A 22654-nucleotide genomic window follows, 5' to 3' on the forward strand; every position below is an offset into this window, starting at 1 on the left:
ACTCATGGTATTTTTTGCTGGCTTTACCACCATTGAACAAGTTCAATTTCTTCGACCATACACTGTATCAGATTGTGATTTTCACTACATAATAAAGGTAAATTACCTCAGGACAGACCTCAAACCTTGCATAATCTTGGGAGCTAATTTAATCACACACATTTTTGCAACTTTCTTGATTGATTGGAAAGCACATGAACAATACCTCAGGGTTCTTTCTGGCTCAGTCAAAGTCTGAAAGGGGCAACACCCCCCTCTACCCCACCCGTTTTCCCCCCAACTGTCATCTTCTTTAAATCTGTTTTCAGCGTATCTGCTAATCTCTTGCTGCAGACAGCACCCCCCCCCCCCCCCCCAACCCACATGCTGGGCGCACATCCCCCTCCACCCCCACCTCCCAACCGAGGTTAAATCTGTTCACATTAAGGTGTCCAGCTCATCTGATCTCATCCTATTGACTCAGATGCTTCCTGACGAGAGATCGGACCCTCAGGGTTTCCGTGGTTTGATCCGTATTGAGATACTTTTGGCCCGTGGATAACCTTCATGTCTTAGGATCATACCCTGTCTCCAGAAACAAGCGGGCAGGGTGTTTATCCATGCACTCAAAAGTAACGATATGCCACCGCCGTAGTGGTGGGAAATTCTGACGACTGGCACATTTGAGTTTTATGAGAAAGTGTATAAGAAATGACCTGATATGAGAAAGCTATTTGTTTCAATTCTCCATAATCCAGACATACTTCTCATATGCAGAGCATAATCTCATATTATTTTATGCTATACAAACTCCATTCTTATTTATTCTCATCTTTTTGTTTACCTTTACCATAGACCATAGACGTGATTCATTAACTCTTGATTCTTCTTTTGTTCAGAGTAAGAACCAGCCCCACCGGAGGGGGGAGTACAATGTTTACAGCACCTTTCAGAGCCACGAGCCTGAGTTTGACTACCTGAAAAGCCTGGAAATCGAGGAGAAGATCAACAAGATCCGCTGGCTGCCTCAACAGAATGCAGCCTACTTCCTCCTCTCCACCAATGGCAAGACAGATACTTTTATTCTCCACCAATGGCAAAACAGATACTTTTATTCTCCGCTAATTGCAAGACAGATACTTTTACTGTCCGCCAATGCTGGATAAAGCCTACACCCACACTTGTCTTTTATGAAAATCCAGAAAAATACCCATCATTTATAAAGGGTAAAAAATAATTCCTCAAGGTGTCTCCCTGGCAAGGACAATAGAACAGAGCAGAGTAATTCAGTGTCTTAGGGGAATATTTTACAAAGCAGGATTTTTTCATTTTTTCATAGCTAGATAAGTCAAGACAGTCTCATAGTAGAAGAAATGGGAGACATTCCTATTAGACAATTTTCAAATTGGTCCATTCCAACATGTCTGATTCAGCTCATCATCCAAGTGCTAAAGGTCCTGCCAAAACCTAAAACAGGTGTCAAAAATGTAGTCACTCTACAAAGACGTTTGGTGGTGTTTATTTTATTAATTCCCACATTTTCATAAATACATTATGTTTTGTTTAAGACACAGTATAACCTAATGACATCTACAAAAAGAATAACAAAACTATATATGTATAGCTGACCATTACAATGATTTGGAAGCTTGGACAATCAAATCACAAAGATTAAATTGCACCATGTGGATCACTTTGAACTTAAACTCTAATATTATTTTTGTATTTTTACAGCATAATGAAAAGATAAACAGTGACAGTGAACTTACCCAGTACCCACTCCTCTCACAAAAAGTCCATCACACATTTATATGAATATATATGTGCTTAATACCCACCTACGCTTCAGACACTAATTGTTGTGTCTATGCCATCTAGAGGTAACAAAAGGATTTCAAGTGTCTGGAAATCTACTAGATTTCCAAGCACAGTCATATAGTAACTTCTGTATATGTTCTTTGAACTTAAATTTATGAACATGGATTATAATGCATGGTAAACACCAAACATGTATTGGCCAATCTGCAACTTTTGGGGTAAATGGAAAATTGTGTACAACCAATCAATCTTTATAACCTTCATAATTTGGGTCATTTGCAATGGAGCAGCAAATGTTTGCATAATTTACATAATTTTGCAGCCTGTCGTGTCCCCTGGCCCGTGACTCATTTGAATTGTTGATTGCTATACTCCTGTGCCCCTCGGAGACCCAACTGGCACACCTTTACAGCCACAACCTCCCTGTGTTCAACATGTAGCACATTTGGAACAACTGCCACAGACCCTCTGAAAAACACTTGAGTTTTGCAAGACAAAGCGGAACTCAAAAACGAAATGAAATTGGTGCCTTTGAGTCAGCGACATTTACGTTCATCAGTCCACTGACCTGCTGAGTTGTGATCGGCATTGGCTTGCTCTGCAGGTTAATTAGACCGGGAAGGGTGCCAAGAGGCCAGCATGAATGCACAGGTCTGTCTTTGGCCACATCACAGCAGTGATGAAGGCCAGGCAACAGGAGGGTTTAATCAGGTTAATTGAGAGATGCTGATCTTTGCTGACGTGTCTCCTGTTTGTTTGTCTCACGTCTCCTTCGTTCTTGCTCTCCTCCGTCTGCCCTTCACTACCGAGTTCGCCTGTTGTAGTTCTCGGCCCTCCGGGTCACTCGGGGGGGTCTTAGGTTTGTCATGTTGTGGCTGTGGTTCACACTCCCTCTTTCGCCCACAGACAAAACCGTCAAGCTGTGGAAGATCAGCGAGAGGGACAAGAGGCCAGAGGGCTACAACCTGAAGGACGAGGACGGCAGGGTGAGGGACCCCACCACCATCACGGCACTGAGGGTAAGCTCGATTGGTGCAGTGGTGACACCTGGGACTGGGGGTGGAGCTGAGTGGGTGGGCGGGGCACCCGGGCTCAAAAAATCTTTTGCTTGAATCTTTGTCATGAGATGGGGTCCAAGCCTCACTGCTAGCCTGGCAGCTAAGACTCATACTCACAGTAAGCCAAGGCAGCTTCTGGGGGCTCCCCGGGGCGAGTGGGGGAGGATTACGGAACTAGAGCGGTTTGATGGCTTGCCAATCACAGGTGGGGGGTAGAGGATTGTGGGGGTGGGAGGAGATTGTCGAGGTCTCAGAGGGTCTTCAGAGGAAAGCGGAGAAAGACCCTTGCTGATGTTTTGGGTTTGCTGAAGACCAGAGCAGAAATAGGCCATCTGTCAGAGCGGACCCAGAGGAGGAGGGTCAAAATAGGGTCGTCTCTAAATGCCAAAACCTACATACCCACCCCTACCCCCACATACACAACCACACTGGGAATGTGGAATGTGTCCAGGAGAGACCTGATGTTCGGTCTGAGGGAAGCTGATAAATGTCATATGTTAATGCCATTGTCAGATCTTCAGTAATGCTGCATTAATACTAATTAAAGGGACAGTTCAATGAATCTATTCAAATGTGGCAAACACCAACTTGCAACTAGCTTTGGCTTTGTTCTTATGATACCTTGGACTCCCAAGTAATGCTGAGAGTGAAAATTCAGTGTCAGAATTCGGAGGTGCCTGAGACAGGTTGAAGCAGGGACAAACAACACAATGCCTGGTGCCCCTCTTCTTGTCTCCTCTTGTCTCATCTAGTCTCGTCTAGTCTCGTCTCTGTGAGCCTGATGAAGGTGTTGTCTGCCCTTTCAAAGACATGCACAGTGAAAGGCCGTGACAAATAGGGTCTCTGGGAGCAGGGTGATCAGCATCGTTTGTTGTGTAGTAGTGATGGTAGAGGGTTTTTTTCTTCATTTCTTGTTAGTGTCCAGATTAATGTCTTTTTAATGGTACATAGGACCTGATTAAGACCTTTGTGAATAGACCTAGTGATGTTTTTTGGAACAGTTTCAAAGTCTGATGGGGTAGAATTTGACAATAGCGCTCCAAAGACTACTCATTTACCGTGGGACTAAGTCTTAATCTAGAAATTACAAAGTCCTGGATTATGAATGGCCTAAAGGATCAACTGGGGATTTACTAAACAGATCTATGCATCAGATCAGTGGTGCCGTTTTATGAGTCTCGTGGCTTTATGAGCAACTCAGACATAACCAACTCTTACGGTTACCCTAGTGATGGGCAAATATATAAATGCAGGAAAATCAACCTCAGTTCCAGCCCTAGAAATATGATTTGAGGGAAATGTAATAATTTCCTTACACAATTTCTTTGTGTTGTCCTATGACAATGTGTGGAAGTGATTGTATGGGCCTGTGCCTCCACTGTGTTACACTTGTGTGCTGGAGGGTATTTGTATCACGGTACTGTGGCATGGTGCGAACAGCTGGCTGGTCTTTAGCATCAGACAATAGTCAGACATACTCTCCCTCCAGCAGGCACGAATTTACACCTTTTTTTTTTTTTTTTACAAACACACGCACTGTCACAGCCACAGGCTCCTTACCTCCCTCCCTACATAGTTCCCTCCCTCCCTACATAGTGCCCTCCCTCCCTCCCTTCACGCCCCTGCACCGCAGTCCACTGGAGACAGGGCAGATTATACTGGAGGAACTGGTAACTCATCCCAGAGCACTAGGCGGCTGTGCAAGTGTGTGTGCGTTAGGGGACCAAGAGCATTTATCACAGCACAAGCCGAGAGAGGGGCGGGGAGAGGGGGGGGGGGCACGGACACATAACAGGGGATTGTGAGTGGGTGGCCGCACGCTACATCTGTTGCTGACCGACCATACAGCGCCTCTGCAAGGTGCGAGCTGGCATTTACTAGCTCTCTTCCTGTTATAACTCACCAAACAAAAGAGGTATTCGCCGCGAAGAATGTTTTTGCAGGGGGAGGGGAGAGAATCCTCTCGACGGAACAACGGATTATAGGTACCGTTAGGAAGAAGAGCAAGAACAATGCGGGTTTGTTGTTTTCGTAGACACAATGTAGTGTGGCGTGTGTTTGGTTTAAAAATAAATAAATAAAAAACAAACAGGGTAATGAATGTGAATGTATGCCTACACACACACACACAATTAAATCATCTGAGATTTTTCATAGACACTAGATATGATTACAAAACTTAATTTGAGTAATTCCACTATGTTGTACTACCATTGACTAATACATTTTGGCAGTTTTATAAGGCCTACAGCTCTAATATTTAAACATTAGCAGAGATAGCAGAGATATAAAAAATGCATGGTGTCTACTATGCTCGTGTAACTAACCCCAGCCCCCCCCCCCCCCCCCCCCCCCCCCCCTCCTCATTAGTGGTTGAATATCACAGCAATTGAAATTAATTAAAGCTTGATTCACAGATAATGGCCCCAGTCAGCACAAGCTGGTCGTCAACTTGATTCATGTACTGATTTTGTCAATCAACCCTCTTAATATACTAAACAATATGCTGTCATCAAGAAAATATTACTGCTGTCTAAAATATCTTGTTTACTGAAACGCCTCCTGTCTTGAGTGATCACCTTACGTTTTAAATCCATTAATACCTCATTAAAATGAAAATGAACTAATACAAACACAGGGTTGTTTCTACGTATTTAGTCTTTCACATACATTATTTCACAAAGCGTGATGAACATAGGCGATTTTTTCCAGCATAAACCGAAATGGTTCTCAATCCCCCTCCAAAAATCCCCCCCCACAAATAAAAGTCCCCATGTGTGCAGTGATAATGACCTGCCTCAGTACCAGAAACCCCCCTTCCTCTTCCCCAATCAATCTAAAAAGCCAGGCACAGCCAGGGAGCCGGGGCTCATCATTAGAGTGGGGCTTCTCCCTCTAAACCGGGTGGTTTGGGGAGGGGACCTCACGCGGCCCAGCCCCAATCGCAGTGGCGCACCCCTGTGGTGCGACGCACGGAGGAGCCGCACTCTTTAGATTAGTTGTCATTAAAGGGCCGGCCTTCTCACAAAGGAACCGTGATGCCTATTAGAGACCCTCACTGTGGGGGTCCTCAGCACACAATGATGAGCAGTAAGGTTGTGCAGCTCTGAAGGACTCCAGGCTTCTATGGCAGCGCTCTGCTCACTGGCTGGATTGACTAGTAATTGGGGCAGAGTGCCCTGAAAAGCCCCTATTATGATCTCTCTGTGTAATCAGCTCTCTTAATATTAATCAGTGGCAGAACAAGTTGATCCACTATATACCTGTGCCTTCACTATTAATATGCAAATGCTATTTTAGCAGGCAAAAACATCTAGAATGTAGCAAATAAACATAAAATTTCTCTATTTATAAACTGGGCTTATTCCCATATTTCTAGACATTTAAATAATCTCATCAAACAATGTTATCTTCATCTTCAATATCCTTTTGCTTATTTCAAGAAGTAAATAACAATTTTACTTGGCAAGATGCTTAAAATGTTTGGACACCAGTTGATTATGACTCATACACTCAGAAATGATTTTATGTAAGATATACTTCCCACATTCAAGTCATTTTTTCCTGCTGACATCTTTCATTAGCATTTTTAAGAACCATCACTTTTTAATCCTTGATCCACTGTAACTGTTGACTCCACAAGGTGCCAGTGTTGAGGCCCATGGACCTGATGGTGGAGGCCACGCCACGGCGAGTATTCTCCAACGCGCACACCTACCACATCAACTCCATCTCCGTCAACAGCGACTTCGAGACATACATGTCCACAGATGACTTGAGGATTAATCTGTGGAACCTGGAGATCACCAACAGAAGTTTCAGTATCCTTGTACTAATCTATAGATTTAAACAAGCGTGAGCATGTGCTTAATTAGAGGTCAATCCCATTGAATCCAGGAATTTACAATGTTAAAGCCAGATTTGCTCTCAAGAAAACCCCAAACATTGTTGTTTAAATCCATATTGCCTTAGAATTCCCAAGCTCATCTCCAGTGGTGAACCTCACACTGATGCACATCAAGGCGTTGCCCTTTATCAAGCATTCATCACTAATGTGCACCCTTCACAGAGGTCAGCGTGGTTCAGTCGTGACAGGCACGTCTCAGACACGTCTACCCATTGATCCCATATTGATCACTAGTCTAAAGACCTTTACAGAGCGATGAGGGGTGGAACGCTCAAGGTGCATGGAGACCACCCTAAGCCTCCTGTTTACCATGGCTGGGCTTGCAATATCAGTCAAAAAGCAAGCAGTAATCTTTTGAGCCCATGCCCCACCATGATGGAAAGCCAGTGCGTGCTGAAGATGGAGATAGGCCTTTTCTCTTCAAGCCTATAGTGGAAGTGTACCACAACGTCTCTAGGGGGATAGTTGATATGGAATGAGTTCCTCGCTGAGGATTTAGCTCAGTGTACGACTTTTAATCAAGACTCAAGGGAAATATAAGGGCAGCGGGCTAGTCGTCAGCCGTTTTTAGAATGCTGCTTCAAATGTACCTGAAATGTTCATTTAAAAAAAAAGGACAAAAACTTGCTCCTTTTATAGAGAGCCATTCGAGGTAATGTAATGTGAGAATGTAATGTCTGCACCTCCACAGAACGACATGTGTATTGTGTATGGCCCCTATTATGATAAATTAACCCAAGAGGTTTTTAATTATGGCAGGTGTAACGTACTCAAGAACAGCAGTACAAAGAAAATGTTGTGCTTAGCCTCATTATAAAAGGGGTGCAGTATCTCAGCTGAATGCTGTACTTGGAGTATTAATTATCCTCTCAAATACACAATTTGGTAAATTATTGTTAATTCTCAGCACACTTTGACCTTCAAGTAGAATGTGTGGTGGTTCCTTTACCAGAACATCTCAGACATTGTAGACATTAAGCCAGCCAATATGGAGGAGCTAACTGAAGTAATCACAGCAGCAGAATTTCACCCCAACCAATGCAACACGTTCGTGTACAGCAGTAGCAAGGGCTCCATACGGCTGTGTGACATGCGTGCGGCTGCACTCTGCGACAACCACTCCAAATGTAAGTTCATCCAGCACCCGGCAGCTTAAGTAACTGTAAACGGCATTTGAGTAGCAGAACGTGCTGTGAACCAAAAGGTTGCTGTCCGTTCTAACGTTCTGCTGTGGTTTGTTCCAACACTTGCAGTTTTTGAAGAACCGGAGGACCCAAACAATCGATCGTTCTTCTCAGAGATCATCTCCTCCATCTCTGATGTCAAGTTCAGCCACAGTGGTCGCTACCTAATGACCCGTGACTACCTCACCGTTAAGGTGTGGGATCTCAATATGGAGAGCAAGCCTCTGGAAACCTACCAGGTACCGTGATGGAGACACAGATACCGGGGCACTGGGCCTAAATGCAGAGGAATCGACTTGCTGTCACTAGACTAGCACAAGAGCTACATATAAAAATCGTTTCCAAAAATGTCCACTAAAAAACACAAGAGTTTAAAAAAAGGGCACTTTGCACACAGTTTATTAGGTCAAACTTTACAGAGGTACACAAGGCATTTTACAGAAAAGGGTACAAGGCATTGCTCGCTATATCACGGAAGTTGGAGCCATTTCTTAGCAGCCTCATGTAACCCTTCTCCCCCCATCCAATACCCCAGCTAAAAGGGGAAAAATCAAAACATAACCCACATGATTATACAGCACTGCTAGGTTATCGTTTAAAAGACAACCATACCTGTTCTTTATGATCCAGTAGTCCACACCGTTCTCTGACCCATACCCCACAAGCAGCACATCAAGGGTCAATTTGAAGGCGTCACACGGTGGATCGTCATAGATTCCTAGTGAACAAGAGTACTAGTGCATTACAACATGAATCTTACTTGATCTTTAAGCTTGCTCAGGTTAGTTACCGGAAGGCCATTATCTACAGGTGTTCAATCCAACTACGCAATTAGTACCTCTCCCCCCTTTAAAAGGTGGTTGGATTCTGGGAGAACCACATTAGTTTGTTAGGTACGTTTTAGTGGACTTGGACCTTACCAAAAATGTCCAGTTGTAGAAAGTATAGACGCATTACTGAATCAAGAGGGGGAAACATTTGTTGTACAGTAGTTAGGCTATATAGCTTGATATGGTCAACATGCCATGCCACTTTTGAATACATGTTTTACAGAAATACAAGAATATGAACATGCATTCTTGTCTGAACAACATATTGGCTCATTTTGCAACTTCTAAGGGCTTCAGTAATGCCTCTTGAATTCCTTCAGACTGAATTTAGTGACTCCAAGAGGAATACTGCTTTAAACGGAAGGTTGAAAGCATGCTTTTCAGCTCACAGCTATCCGGAGTACGGAGTATAAAATTGCTCATGAAATACAATTTCAGGATGCCAGTCCAGTCAGAACATTGATGTAACAGAGAAGTCAACGCATTACCCATTTTGTAGAACATGAAGCTGAAACTGTTAGCATCAACAGACACTGTGACTGGGCCAAAGGAGGCTAAAGCCTTTTTCAAGATTTCTTCATGTCCAGGAGGCAGTCTGCCATGTCCATGTATCATTATTACATTCTCATCTGGGTCATGCATGCAGCCCTGGTCATCCTTGGAAAATAAGCAAGGAGCCATTTTTAATAAATTAAAATTGCAGCCATGTTAACCTTACACAAGTTACAGGGCAGTTGGTTTCCAAGACCCAAGTATCAGATTCTCTGAGTCCATGAGCTCACCTTCGCCTGATAAGGGTAGCTGGCCTCCGAATTTATTCCATGTTGCTGGATGTAGTTATAAGCACTTCCTAGCCATCCTCCATCACAACCATAGGTGGCATTAGCAGAGCAGTCTACGAGGTTCTGCGCACTCAGGGGCACCAGTACACCAGTGGTCTTGGCCACTTGAGCCTCAATGGCTCCAGCAACACTAAAAGCCCAACTTGAGATGCAAGCACCCTTAGAAAAAAGGTAAAAAAAAGTCTATTTAAAGCTCCAAGGAGAACAAAGGCTTTGAAACCAGTGGTCAAGAGGTGCCTTCACAAAAGCACATAGCCAGCTGTACCTGGTCCTTCACAGGAGTGACGAGGCCAAGGTCTCTATAGTCCAGGCTGTCCGGAGAGGAGCCAAGCTGGGGTACCATCAAAGGAGTCCACCTCACCTTTGCATTCAGGATTCCAACGTATTCGTTGAACATCTACGGGGAGGAAACAACTCCCCAAGTTAGAGAAAGTCAATCTACATTGGTCCAAAGTAGCAGTTAAGACAGGAACGAGCCACTACCGCGGCACCAAATTTATTCATGGCCATTGTGAAGTTGCTGAGTCCCAATAGGAAGCGTCTGTTGTGATCGGCAATGGCATTGAAGTTTTCGGTCCAAATTGCTCTTCTCTTGTCATCACTGGATAACTGTAGGGGAAATTAGATTAGGATACAATGCAGAACTTTAGAGACCAGGTGAGAAACCCACTTGTAAGCTACTAAATTTGAGCCCGTCGTTGCTTGTGAACTCTCACCCCAAAGTCTTCTTTGTTTTGCTGTTTCCACTCCTGCCATCTTTGCAAAGTGGTCCACTTAGTACAAAACGTCAAGCTGAGACAATTAAGCACAACAGGAAACACCAACATGGACCTCATAGTGGGGCACACAACCAGTCAAGACCATTAAAGAATACGTTTGTATCACTATCACTCACACACTACATCCCTATTAAGATTCCGGTCCCACTTGCTAACAGGTGTTAGACATTCTCCATCTGATTGGGAGGAACCAGGCAGCATGCGTTCCTTTGCCAGGTGGGGTGCTGGTGAGCTCGCTGAATAAAACAGGTGTATGCTCTGTTTTTTAATGTAGGTTATTTTTATAAAATCTACGCTATGTTCTGATCATGACTGTTCATATTAATAAGCATCCAATATGTGTTATCAGTGTGAACACATCAACCATGTGCAAGTTGCATGTCCACATTTACAGCAGTAATACTTGGGAGATGCTCCATCAATGAAACAACAAAATGGAAGACATGGGAAAAAAAACCAAAGGTGGAGCCCTAGAAAAAAACCAAGATCTGATTTGGAAAAAAAAAAATCACATTTCTATGTTTACAAAAGTTCAGATCTTTCAGATCAAAAGTTGCATGTATCAAGTATATAGCCATAGAATCTGGATATTTGATGGTCAGATTGGCCACATTTTTTTGTCAATAGTAATGTCAGTTTCATTAAAATCCCAACAGTGAAATGAGTAAGAGCAGATACAGGAATAGCAATAATCTTGTTTACCTGCCCCAGGTCCATGACTACCTGAGAAGCAAGCTGTGCTCCCTCTACGAGAACGACTGCATCTTTGACAAGTTTGAATGTGTCTGGAATGGGACTGACAGGTATTTCTTTTACATATTGTGAAATAGGTAGGGGATATCATAAAGCTATAAAAATAAGACTTGCCACAACAATAGATACACCGATACTCTGGGCTTACTCTAATGTTAAATGTTCAATTGTTATGTATTGATTCTTAAACAAGTGAACGTGTAGCATGTCAATCTCGTCCTTAAACAGTTCATTTTACAAATCATTCATGCATTGAGTTATTTCGGAACCTTTGGAGGAATTGCTGGATCTTTAGTTTACACATCTTTTTGTAACATTTTACCATACAACTTGGTTTTTCCCCCCAACCCCCCACCCAATAGTGTCCTCATGACGGGCTCCTACAACAACTTCTTCCGCATGTTCGATCGTAACACTAAACGTGACGTAACACTGGAGGCGTCGCGGGAAAACAGCAAACCTCGAGCCATCCTCAAGCCGCGCAAGGTGTGCGTGGGTGGCAAGCGTCGCAAAGACGAGATCAGCGTGGACAGTCTGGACTTCAGCAAGAAGATCCTCCACACGGCCTGGCACCCGTCCGAGAACATCATCGCGGTGGCCGCCACCAACAACCTCTACATATTCCAGGACAAAGTCAACTAGCATGTAGCTGTGAAGTGCTTTGTCGTCACAGGTTGGCGCCAATCGTCAAAGGGAACTGGCGGGTTGAGGGCAGCCCTCACGGGGTTGCCACTCTTGCTTTAGGGGAGCAACAGCTGGATGAGCATTTCCAGCCTCACACAGCAGACTGTAACCACTGCTAACGAGTCCCACGTACTGTACATTTCAGGTTGCTACAAAACCCTGAAGAACGCCACCGTGGCTGTTGCCTGTTCGTTTTCCTTTTAGTTCTCCTTTTCCAAATCTCCCCTTTGCTGTAGTTTTTAATTTGGTATGCACAGCAATACAGTGGAGATTCTTTTGCATTTCATTGCAAAGTAGATTATTCTTTTTTAATCGCAACAGAAGTCTCAGCCCAAGTTCTCCAAGCAGTTCTCGTTAGCGGGACTAAGGATGTCAGATGGAAGGCTGGATGACAGATTGACTTGGCCTTTTATGTATGTCAACTACACCCTGTTCAACTTTATTTATTTTATTTATTCCCCATTTTCCGTTCATGAAGGTGCGTGCATCATTTCAACACCACTCTCTGGGTTGGAAGGTGTGCCATGGAACTGTTTTAAGACGGATGAAAAACAATGTAGCACTGTACTGCTTTTGTTCTAATTTTCTAAGGAAATTCTAAAAAGTGTAATAAAAATCACGAGGAACCATTTTTTTCTTTTCTGTGTCGTGGCTTCAAGAGTGCTTCTGTTTAAACAACCCCACCACCACCCTGTCTGATCCACGAAGCTGAAAAGAAAAAGAAAGGGACAGGTGGAGGACCTGAGGTTGCATTTATTTCCAGTCAATGTGTACAGAAACATGTCAATAGCAATCCACTTTATGAAACATTCAACCTCTGCAGCATGTACGCGTCGGTACACGTCTTCCTAAAACGATTGGCGCGTTGGCCTGCACAGTACTGTCGCAGCTGCCGTGACGGCAGCCTACTAAAAATACATATTCTGGGTCGCGAGCGGAGAGGACCGCGTCCACGCTCCGCCCACGTCTACAGGCGCGCTCGCTTGACCCGGCCTTGCAGCCACAGTTCACAGACCGATGTTCACACGTACTCGCGCTGGCCCGCGAAGCTTCGGCATTCGGCTTTACGCGGTTTCGAATAAATATGAAGGTGTTCCGGGGGGGCCGAGAATCGTGGCGAATACTGCGCTCAAAAGGCGGAGTCCGGGGCAGACTCTGACTCGGTCCGTGGGGGCATGGGAGGGGGTGGGGTTCATTTGGTGGAGCGCCGCGTGGGCTCTGACGCCGTGGGGGGAGGTGGGGGTCCTCGGCGGTCCAGATCCTCTATGTAGAACATGGTGAGCTTTCGGCGTTCTTCAGGAACACATTCAAGAACCAGGTAACGTTTGTCATTCTGTAGAATCTTCTCAATATCCCTCAAGTGTTGGTCCGACTCTTGGATCAGCTTTCGGGATCTAATCCAGAAGAATTGAGTAATTGAAAAGGTTTATATTGGCTGTGTGTTTTTTCCATCACCAAGATACACTGGAGTCCTATTTATGGAGTTGCATTTATAGTTAATGAACTATTAAACTATAGTTAATTCATTTCAGAAAGACTCTTGTGTAATGTATAAGAACTGATGCATTTTTCAACAGATGCATCCCAAATACCTCAAAATAAAAACATGCTCATTATACAATAGACAGTGGTACAAATGCACCATTTATAGTCTAAACATTCATTGTCTCACCTGTACGTGATGAACTTTGTCTCTTTTAAAAGAGTTCTAAAATCAGCTTTGGCTGTGATGTATTTGTCCTTTATATAATCCTCAAATTCCCTCTGTCTTTTCTATGAAGAAAAATGAATGGTTAGAATGACTTCTCTGTAAAGGGGAAGACTGCTCCCGTTACAGATACATGATGTGCACTCACTCGATCACTACTGGAGAACTTGATGCAGCGAGGGTCATCTTTAATGATCTTCTTCACCTCCTTCCATGTAGTGGTGAGTGTGATCTGTCAGGGAATAAGGACTGATCAATATCCAATCTCCACACTCTCAATTCATCTGGCAGAACGTGAGCACAACTTTAGGTAGAGAAATAACCATGCAAACAGTATCTGAAGTGAGGAATGCTCAAGGAAGAGGAAATAAACCAAGTCGTGGATCGATAAAAGTTAAATTACGTCAGTTCGATTACGTCCTTCCAAAAAGCCTCATAACGCAAGTGCTGGAACGTGAGGCACGATTCTCCTCACCATGGTGGTCTCGTCCAGCAGTTGTCTGAATTGCTCCTTTTTCCTTTTGGTGAGCGCCTCCACGTGCTCCTCGAACAGTTTCTCCTTCTCGTGGCGCTCCAGCAACGACGACGACTCCCAGCGGTGGTCCTTCCGCAGGTTGCGTCTCGTGTCTGCCCAGGAGGCGTCGGTGGATCTCACCTGCAAGCGTACGAGGGAGTCCTCAAAACGGTCAAAACCGCCCTCCCTCCACACTGCAGAGGAAAGGGAACTACACACCCTAAAACTTCTAAACAACCAACACGTGAAGGAAGGCGGAAGACGCCGGCGGTGCCAACGGGATCCCCCACTCACCATATCAGACATGAGAGCCTTGAAGTGCTGGATGGCCTCCTCACGCTTGTGCTGCTCCCTCTCCCGGTCGATCTCCTTGGTCTGCTCGGAGCGGGCCCTCTGCACCTCGCGCTCCCTCTCCCGCAGGCTGGCCTCTATACGGGCCTGCCTCTCCAGCTCCTTCTCCTTCTCCGCGTCCACACTCTGCACAGATATGGTTATGACATAGCTGGGGGGGAGGGGACGGTGGTGGGTTGAAACAACGATCGGGCCACGTGCTCTTACTTTGGCCTGCTTCTCCGCGTACTGCCTGTAGAGCTCCTCTCTGGCGGCCGAGCTCTCCACGGCCTTGTAGCGCTGGTCCGTCTCCAGCTTGTCCTTCACTTTGCTCCAGCGCTGCTGGACGTCTACGTGGTGGTCAGACAGCAGGTCAAAGAAATCTTGCTTCACCTGACCAGAGAGGGAGAGTGGAGGGTCAGGAATCAAAGTCGACACCATGGTTGAAAGTACGGTGTCGAGGTTCTAAAGCAGTAGCTTCAGACTGAAGGTCTGACCGCAGCATGCCGACTTCAAGCTTCGGCTCCTGTTCTGAAACGGCGGGTTAGCGTTCACCTTTTCTCCTTTGTTTTTGGAGTCCTCCTTCTCTTTCTTCCTGAAAGCAGTCATGAACTCTGTGAACAAAGCCTCTCTGTCCTTCATCTTCTCAATGTTCTTGAAGCGAGGGTCCCTTGCATGCTTAGAGGCGAACTCACTGAATGTGGTCCTGGAGGAGAAGAGTGTTCATTTAAACCAGATTGTTGCCAAGATTACAGTATTCCCAAAAATATGGCATGTGTGGAGGACACACACAGACACACACATACCAGTGTAACCATGACCATCTTGGAGGTCTTGTTTTAAAAATATTTTTGCAAAAACAAGTAACTAGTAATCACATCTGTCTGCCAAATTGTATCTATGAGAATAGATCCCAAATTAAATTCAAATGTCATATAGTGTTCAATTATTGATCAAACCTTGTTACCAAAACAGCAGCAAGAGACTAATAAGTGTTATGCTAAATTCAGGTAAGCAACAAAATCACTTGAATGTCTGAATTTGACTATAGTTTCAGAATTGGCGATTCATTCTATCCATAGCTGACACTAGATGATGAACCTGCTCATTTTCCTTGATTTAGCTGAAACTCCTCGAATTCCAAAAAGTGGCGTAAGGCGCACACACACGAGGCACACAAAGAACGAGATGAAAATGGCTGCCAACCGGACGTTAAGCCTGGCGTCCTCCATCATCTTCTTGAAGTCGTCTTTAGCCTGCATGAGCTTGTTCTTCTTCTCTTTCCTCTCCTCTTCAGCACGCGTCTTCACATACTGGTCAAACACCTGCGTGAACACACAGGCAGTCGTTCCTGACCCAGGTGTGGATATCTGGCTGCCTTTAAGACTACCCTTGTTTCGACTTTGTCCTTCGTGCATAAGTGGAAGTACTTTCTTACCTGCTTCCTCTCTTTGGGGTTGAGCAGCAGGTATCGGGGGTCAAACACGATCTTGTGCAGCTCTTTTTCCCACGTGGAAAAGGCAGAGACCTGAGGGGACAGAGGGCAATCGCGGGTTAGCGCCGGCCGGCTTCTCGAACCAAGTCAGCTGCAGAAGAGCAACGTCAGGGTCAGAAACACTCAAGCCGGTCAGATATTAAAGCCGTCTGCATCTGTCCATCGTCTTTTTGTCCAACAGGGCACAAGCTGAACTTTTTTAAATGGAAACCAGCTCTTATTGTGGATTTAAATGTAAAAGGACATCGGGAGCACGTTTCCCAGCTAGAGGGAATAAGCAAGATTGTTCATATTCTTTGGCCCAACTTCATGCTGACTTTTTAAAGTATGACACATTGACTTGGAGCTACAATCAACCTGCTTTGTTGGACAAAAACTTCTGAGGCTACTTCACACATTTAACAACACATTTGCAATGGTTAACAAGTTATTATTGCACAAGATCAGAAGATGAATACAAGATGTTTGTTGTAGAGAAGCAGACAAGTGAACAGCATGTTCTGCTGTGCTTGAACGCATCCGAATTTTAAAATCATTTGAATGAAAACGACCAAAATCCTGCAATCAATGGTACACAATGAAAACTTTGAGCATGACGCCTTTAAACAAGTAAATTATTTTTCAAGACATTTCACATAATTAGTAATACTTAAATCTTAAATTTCACATGTACAATGTCATAGCACCATTGCTATATTACTTGTATTGACACTAGAATTTGCAGCTCTTACTCAGAAATATCAGATGAGAAGTGTCATTAGTGCGTCCCCCCCCCAATAGTTAAGGTAACGAGCGACGACGACTCATCTACAAATTCAGGCTTAAGGCCTGTCCAGAATAGCTGGTCTAACACACATTCGCTCAAAGTAAGACAGGGCCAGCCAGCAGAACACGGAGCAACGGCAGCAGTGAGGAAAACATCATCAAGAGAGATACAGAGAGGAGAGAAAGGAGAACAAAGTGAAGATTGTACCTTGGTGGGCTTCCATTCAGATCTATGTGTGTAACATTACAGAGCTGGTTAGAGTAGTGCGTTGAAGATTTTTACCCCTCTCTCCAGCAGCATGTCTCTGAACTGATTGAGGCGGGCCTCCAGGGGGACCACCGCCCGGTCCCGGGCCGCCTTCAGCTCGGCCTCCACGGCCGCCTCTTTCTCGGCGTCGGTCTCCTTCGTCTCCTCCTTCCTGTGAGGGGGGGGAAAGGTGATGTGAAAAGCAGTTGGGGGTGGTGTGGGGAGGAGGTGGTTTGGGGGGGGGGGGGGGGGGGGGGGGTTGGGAGTGGTGACTTCTTGTAATAATCCAAAAAACAAATGAATTAAAAGGAAATAAAAAGATCAAATTACATTTTCTTTGGAGGGAAGGATCAGAGTACGCAATGACTACACTAATCCCTGATTCTAACTGGCACCACTTGAAAACACTCCTTTGTTATGGATTGATCCAGAACTGGTAAAGGGTGCACGGTCATGGCCAAACACACAAACTAACCCTAATCTCCTCCCGTTATTCTTACTTCTGACTTTTTAAATATTCAGACCAAACAAGGAGAAAACGAGGGCTCAAATCGGAGCGTTTTTCGATTGTTTCACTGGGGGGGTTTTCCTAATGCAGGCTAGAGAGAGGTCAAGCAAGGTGGGTTACCTTGGAGGGCCATGTTGGCATCGCCAGAGCTTAGAAGCGTTCCCTGAAAAATAGTCCCCAGTGCAACACGACCACTGTTTGGGGTAAGGGAGAAGCAGGCTTGAAGGGCACTGATGGGAAACAGTGACTGATTTGACTTGGCAAACCTGGATAATATGGAGTCACCACTCATCACAGACCTGACTACAGATTACCACAGCTAAGACAGATCAGCAATGGGTGAAATCCGGAAAGAGGAAAAGAATAAAATAAATGTCCCCCCCGCCCCCATTTCAGAACTCTATTAAATATAGGTATGATTGGGGGTTTTCTTCCCGTTTTTTTTTTTTATGAAATGTAACCAAAGTTTCTTGTTCATGCTCTTAGTCTTCTCAGCCAATAGCAGAGAGCAGGAGTTCTGCAGGGTTGGGTAAGTGGTCCCCTGCCGTGTGTGTTAGGAATGGGAAGGGCACTTACTTCCTCTTCTTAGCTTTGGAAGGCTCGTCATCTTGTGCTTCATCCATGGCTGTGTCCGGCTCCTCTTTGATGAAGCTCAGGACTGAAATGTGTTAATAAAAACAACTTCATTTGCTTTGATACAACTAAAGGTTTTTGCATACACCACCATCGTGCTGGACTAAGGTTTGTACCCGTTTTCTTGACGTCATCCAGTCCCCTTTTGTGCGGAGGTTCCTGGATTAATTTATCCACATCCGCCCGACCCACCAACTCATCCGGCCGATCCCACATCGAGAGCCGCGTGGTAGGATTGTAGAAAAACACGCGCTCATCACCTGTCCACACCACACACCTACAGATTCCAAGTGTTTAGTTAGAAGTATTTCTAAATAGCTAGTAAAGTATATGGATGTTTATGGACTTTGTAGAGCTTACCAAGGAGTTCCAGCAATGGGGTTGGTGGCCACTGGTTTAGCCTTCTGTGCTGCTTTTTCCTCTTCGGTCATTTCTTCTTCCTTTGGTGCCTAAAATGGCAAAACAAGAATGCAAACAACATACTTAATTTACACAAGCCTAACATGAACAAAATACACTAAAGCACAAATAAATCCACTTCCCTGCCAGTACAATATTATGAAGAATTCTGGGCAAGGTGTGTTGGCTGCCAGGTTGGAAATAAAGTATTAAAATAAGATTTTCATGTACCTCTTTGGCCAGAATAGAGGCCTCTGCTTTGAGCTCAATATCACCAAGTTCCATAGCTTCACATTCGTCAGAAGATTGGCCATCTTTAGTCTTGTCTCCATCTTTATCTGCACGGCAAAAAGCTAATTCCTCATTATTCAAGATTTTAGATTTCACTTTTCTGATGAGTTTTGTATTATTGTATTATTTAGTTGTTATACCAACAGACAAGTTGCTGCACAATAAAGACGTTCATGTAACTGACCTTTCTCCTTTAGTTCCACAGGTCTGTCCCAGGTGGATTCCTGAGTGCGGCTGTTGTAGTAATAGATCTTGCCGTCCACAGTTTTGTACTCTGACCACTCTGGGATGGAGAGTGCACCGGCCAGACCTGCAGGCGCCGTGGCGATGGCCAGCTGGTGATGCATCATGGGTACTAAAGGAGGTGCCATCCCTGGTAACATACCTACAAACCACATGATGTTACATCACGCATCAAAGTAATCCAAGCTGCCCTCATTGCCAAGAGGTACATTTTAGCATGGGGGAATTGGATAATCAAAAACCAATAACATGGCTATTCCTGCCCCCTACTGTTCAACAGGAATACTGCAAGTAACATGCCAGTTTTAAAAACATGTCTGAAACTCAAGGATATAATTATTTACAAAACACAGTTTCTCAGCAACATCTCAAAAAGGTCTCTGGCGTACCCGGTAGAGGGATATGCATGCCAGGCAGAGGCACTCTGAACGGGGGAACCATCACGGGGGGGAAGGCAGGAATGGGGGTGGGCGGCTGGGCCACGGCGTGTGGCAGACCCGGCGGGAGGCTCTGGGGAAGCAGCGGCACCGTCTGCACTGCCGTCACCGTGGGAACGCTGACCATGGCGACGGGGGCCACGCCCACGCTCACAGCAGGGGCGGATACCACTGGCGGCATCTCGCTCACGACAGGGGCTGGAACGGACACAAGAAGCAAGGAAGTGAGCATTTTAGTTCATTTCTGACCAATGGAAGGACATAAGAGTGGCTACTCGACTTGTATTATTCACCAGACAGCACTCACAGGCCATGGGCTGGGTGGGCGTGGGGGCCGGACTGGTGCAGGGTTCAGGGCTGGCGCTGAGTGCGCGGGTGGGGGAGGTGCTCTGCGCGGAGGCGGACGCCGCCCCCCCACCGCCTCCTGCGGGGGAGGCGGAGCCGGCGGCGGACGGCGCGGGTCCGCCCACCACGCTCATCATCGGGCCGAGCTCCGACTGCTGGACCACCTTCACCCCTTCGGGTTTGGTCCAGGCCGACTCGCGGGTTCTGGCATTGTAGTAGTACACCTAGGAAGGACGCAGAGGCGCGGGTCACACAGCCGAACACGGACTAGGGCAACGTCGATAATGACCGCCATGTTCTCAGTTCTCACTTGATAGGAGGTTACAAGTTATTCAACTGCTCTTACTCATCAACAGTGTGCAGTTAAACTTCATCATGGAAGGAACACTTGGAAAGGTTATCAAAAAAAACCTGTAATCCTGACAGTATTATAAATGTAATAAACCTTCATTTAAAGCACTTGAGAGCCTTTGCTGTGTTGACAGCTCACATTACTTTATTCCATATTTTCATTATGCGTGCTGCCAAACTGAAGGTTGCAAATTTAGCAAGGACATCAACAGCACTTCCATTTCCTCTTAAATGATCGTTTCTTTCCTCTGAATTCACTTCTGTGTCCATCTATGGTCACTGCAGCTGGCTGAATGTTTTCCTTTTACTCGTTCAGCATGTGGGCCAATGTGTACATGGAGGTAAACTGGGGTGCATCATATGCATATAACATGCAAATTAGAAACATTTTGTTTCTGTGTTATTAAATGTCTCCTCCTACTGAACCTGTATGACTGCCTTGCCTTTTACCACAGTTATGTTTTGTAGGCAAGTTAATAATCTGGTCAAACTACTCCTCTAACTAGCAACTTAGTCTGGTTTAACTAACACTGTGTGCAGACACCATAGCTAATTAGCACAGGTGAAACATCTACCATTCAAAGGCAAACTTTTGGGATAAAACTAAGTCACAATGAACTCAAATGCAGTTTGAGTGCTAGTATCCTGTGAACGTCCTGTGCGCAACATCAAGCCATGCTCTGTACCTTGCCCTCTGGGGTGGTGTTCTCCACCCAGATCTCTTCAGTGGCCAGACTTCCAGGACCTCCCGCTGCAGGGACTGGGGGCATGCCAGGGGGGAAGATCATCCCAGGAGGAGGGGGCATGTTACTCATGGGGGGTGGCATGAAGGGTGGCCTCTGAAGAAAAAAGGGGGGGAAAGAAACAGAAAAATCAAGACATCTGGACCAGCTCTGACAACGCAATTATTAACATGCAGATATAGCACACAAGGTACACCACATAACCTAGAGCAATTGTTTAATAGAATTTCTAATTACTCAAATGTTTTCTTGGACCACAGAGAAAGCCAGCTGGCATTGTACGTGTGTGCACTTCCAACTAAAATATTTGTTTAAACTGGTAATGAGAATTATGGTTAAACAGTCCTGTCAAAAAGCCAGTTTGGGGAGCTCTGCCAGAGAAACGTACGTACCTGGAGGTGTGGGGGCGCCATGGGTGGAGGCATGGCACCAGGAGGTGGCAGAGGCGGCATGTTAGGATCGAAAGGTGGCCGTCCGTAAGGAGGCCTGGGGGGTGGCGGAGGTCCCCTCATTATGCCAAATGGAGGGGGTGGGGGTCGTAGAAGTGGAGGAGGACCTCGCATCACTGTGCTGGGGGGAGGAGCGGGGCTACGGAAACGCAAGGCTTGCTGCATCGCCATTCTGAAAGAGAGAGGAGCCCAGTCAGTACTACACCCGGATCACACAAGCTCAGGCACAATATCAGCCTGGCAATGTCCCCAAAATCCTAATAACCTTAATCACAGATTTTACACACATGCGAAACCAAAACAGTGTTGCTTCACCAGGCCCTCTTCTACCATAACTACACACTACTATCTACTAATCCATTTCCCCATAGCTCAGACAGGCCATTTAAAGGAACAGCTTCCGCTATCTAGCATGGTTATTAGCCAAAACTTCACACCTTCGTGTATATTGTTGCTGTGCTGGACAATTGATTTCTCTTTTAGAAAATACTTCTCAGGCAGTATTTCCCCTAGTTAACCCATCAGTTAGAGAAGCTATGTGGTGTCTGTATAGGTGCACATGTAGGTCAGTCACACAACACTACCGACCTCTGTGGACCAGGTACCGAGTCTTGAGTTAGTTGGGTTCGCTACTTCCATATTGTTTGGCCTCGAGTTTAAATGGATCTAAAATCTACAAACGACAGGGACTCTTTGGCTTGGCTAGTGAACCAACTTCATGCAGTAGTATGAAACATACCCCTTCATGGTTATCCGTTACCCTCTACTCTTTACATGTTAACACACGGGCTTTTTCTCACGTCTCACATCTCTCTAGTTAGCTCGCCCAGCTAGCTCGCAGCAGACGTGACGGGTTTACGAGTGCCTCGGCCTGCCACAGGCGGCACACACGGCTCCACTACCACTTTTATAGCCACAAGAACGCATATAAGCTGGATAGCTAGCTTAAGACATCGTACTGTCTCGCAAACTAAACAATTTTTAGAAAAAAATCACAGAAAAAACCCCTCAGACACCCAGAGAGGCTAGCTAGGGTAGCTAGCAAACGTTAGCGTGACCATAGACCAGCAAGACATTCCTCGCGAGCTCGTTAGCTAGCTAGCTAGCTAGCTGGCTGCTTTTTCCGGTGTAGCGTTATGTAGTTCACGACGTCGTGGCATATTTTAGAAGGTAACGATCGGGCGCTTAATATAATTGTTCAATTGTCGGTTAAATAATTTCGTGAGTCTCACCTGTTGTCGCTAGACGCAGTGCTTTCGCCATCTAAGTGCTCCGCCATTACTCCAAGAATCCAAACAGTAAAAAGCGGGCTAACTTCCTGTGGTCAAGCCCCCTTTGACAGTTTCTCTCACATCATTGGCT

At 45.4% G+C, this 22654-nt stretch overlaps 3 protein-coding genes across 6 annotated transcripts in view; 1 reads left to right on the forward strand and 2 right to left on the reverse strand.

Moving 5' to 3' along the window:
• ppp2r2bb (protein phosphatase 2, regulatory subunit B, beta b) overlaps positions 1-12471 on the forward strand; it is a 57503-nt gene extending 45032 nt beyond the window's left edge. For 2 of the 3 annotated variants that reach the window (XM_076979321.1, XM_076979323.1), the window contains exons 3-9: positions 879-1044; positions 2704-2816; positions 6499-6676; positions 7725-7889; positions 8016-8185; positions 11109-11200; positions 11513-12471. In XM_076979321.1, coding sequence (XP_076835436.1) covers positions 879-1044; positions 2704-2816; positions 6499-6676; positions 7725-7889; positions 8016-8185; positions 11109-11200; positions 11513-11792 — 1164 coding nt within the window. In that variant the 3' untranslated portion in view covers positions 11793-12471. The remainder of the gene's footprint in view (positions 1-878; positions 1045-2703; positions 2817-6498; positions 6677-7724; positions 7890-8015; positions 8186-11108; positions 11201-11512) is intronic. The other variant, XM_076979322.1, reaches the window with a different exon arrangement.
• On the reverse strand, positions 8330-10627 carry LOC143481345 (cathepsin K-like). Its single transcript, XM_076979324.1, has 7 exons — positions 10335-10627; positions 10102-10227; positions 9884-10015; positions 9559-9777; positions 9265-9433; positions 8559-8664; positions 8330-8481 (listed from the first exon to the last, which is right to left on the reverse strand). The coding sequence occupies exons 1-7, from the start codon at positions 10452-10454 to the stop codon at positions 8382-8384; spliced, it is 972 nt and encodes a 323-aa protein (XP_076835439.1). The 5' UTR covers positions 10455-10627; the 3' UTR covers positions 8330-8381.
• Positions 12472-12572: 101 nt separating the features above from the next.
• tcerg1b (transcription elongation regulator 1b (CA150)) lies at positions 12573-22602 on the reverse strand. Of its 2 annotated transcripts, none has more exons than XM_076979320.1 (20): positions 22525-22602; positions 21236-21464; positions 20787-20939; positions 19712-19973; positions 19357-19602; positions 18909-19109; positions 18665-18771; positions 18395-18483; positions 18151-18311; positions 17978-18059; positions 16930-17065; positions 15825-15914; positions 15593-15711; positions 14942-15092; positions 14615-14779; positions 14351-14533; positions 14018-14197; positions 13691-13774; positions 13507-13607; positions 12573-13228 (listed from the first exon to the last, which is right to left on the reverse strand). In XM_076979320.1, the coding sequence occupies exons 1-20, from the start codon at positions 22569-22571 to the stop codon at positions 13027-13029; spliced, it is 2988 nt and encodes a 995-aa protein (XP_076835435.1). In that variant the 5' UTR covers positions 22572-22602; the 3' UTR covers positions 12573-13026. The 2 variants fall into 2 exon arrangements, with proteins under 2 accessions (XP_076835435.1, XP_076835434.1); XM_076979319.1 differs by having other exon boundaries at positions 18665-18786.
• Between the last annotated feature and the right edge of the window lie 52 nt (positions 22603-22654).

This window comes from Brachyhypopomus gauderio, chromosome 18 (genome assembly GCF_052324685.1).
Source record: "Brachyhypopomus gauderio isolate BG-103 chromosome 18, BGAUD_0.2, whole genome shotgun sequence".
Classification (NCBI taxonomy): Eukaryota; Metazoa; Chordata; class Actinopteri; order Gymnotiformes; family Hypopomidae; genus Brachyhypopomus; species Brachyhypopomus gauderio.

Bases quoted from the DNA above. Each gene is read 5' to 3' on its own strand.
- LOC143481345 (XM_076979324.1), bottom strand. From the start codon at position 10,454: ATGAGGTCCATGTTGGTGTTTCCTGTTGTGCTTAATTGTCTCAGCTTG. The intron at 9,434-9,558 runs GTGAGCTCATGG...TTATTTTCCAAG, and splicing joins GCTACCCTTATCAGGCGAAG to GATGACCAGGGCTGCATGCA. The intron at 8,665-9,264 runs GTAATGCGTTGA...CTTGTTCACTAG, and splicing joins CTTCATGTTCTACAAAATGG to GAATCTATGACGATCCACCG.
- tcerg1b (XM_076979319.1), bottom strand. From the start codon at position 22,571: ATGGCGGAGCACTTAGATGGCGAAAGCACTGCGTCTAGCGACAACAG. The intron at 17,066-17,977 runs GTAAGTGCCCTT...CCCCCCTCACAG, and splicing joins TCCAAAGCTAAGAAGAGGAA to GAAGGAGGAGACGAAGGAGA. The intron at 13,229-13,506 runs GTGAGACAATGA...CTTCTGGATTAG, and splicing joins ACAAAGTTCATCACGTACAG to ATCCCGAAAGCTGATCCAAG.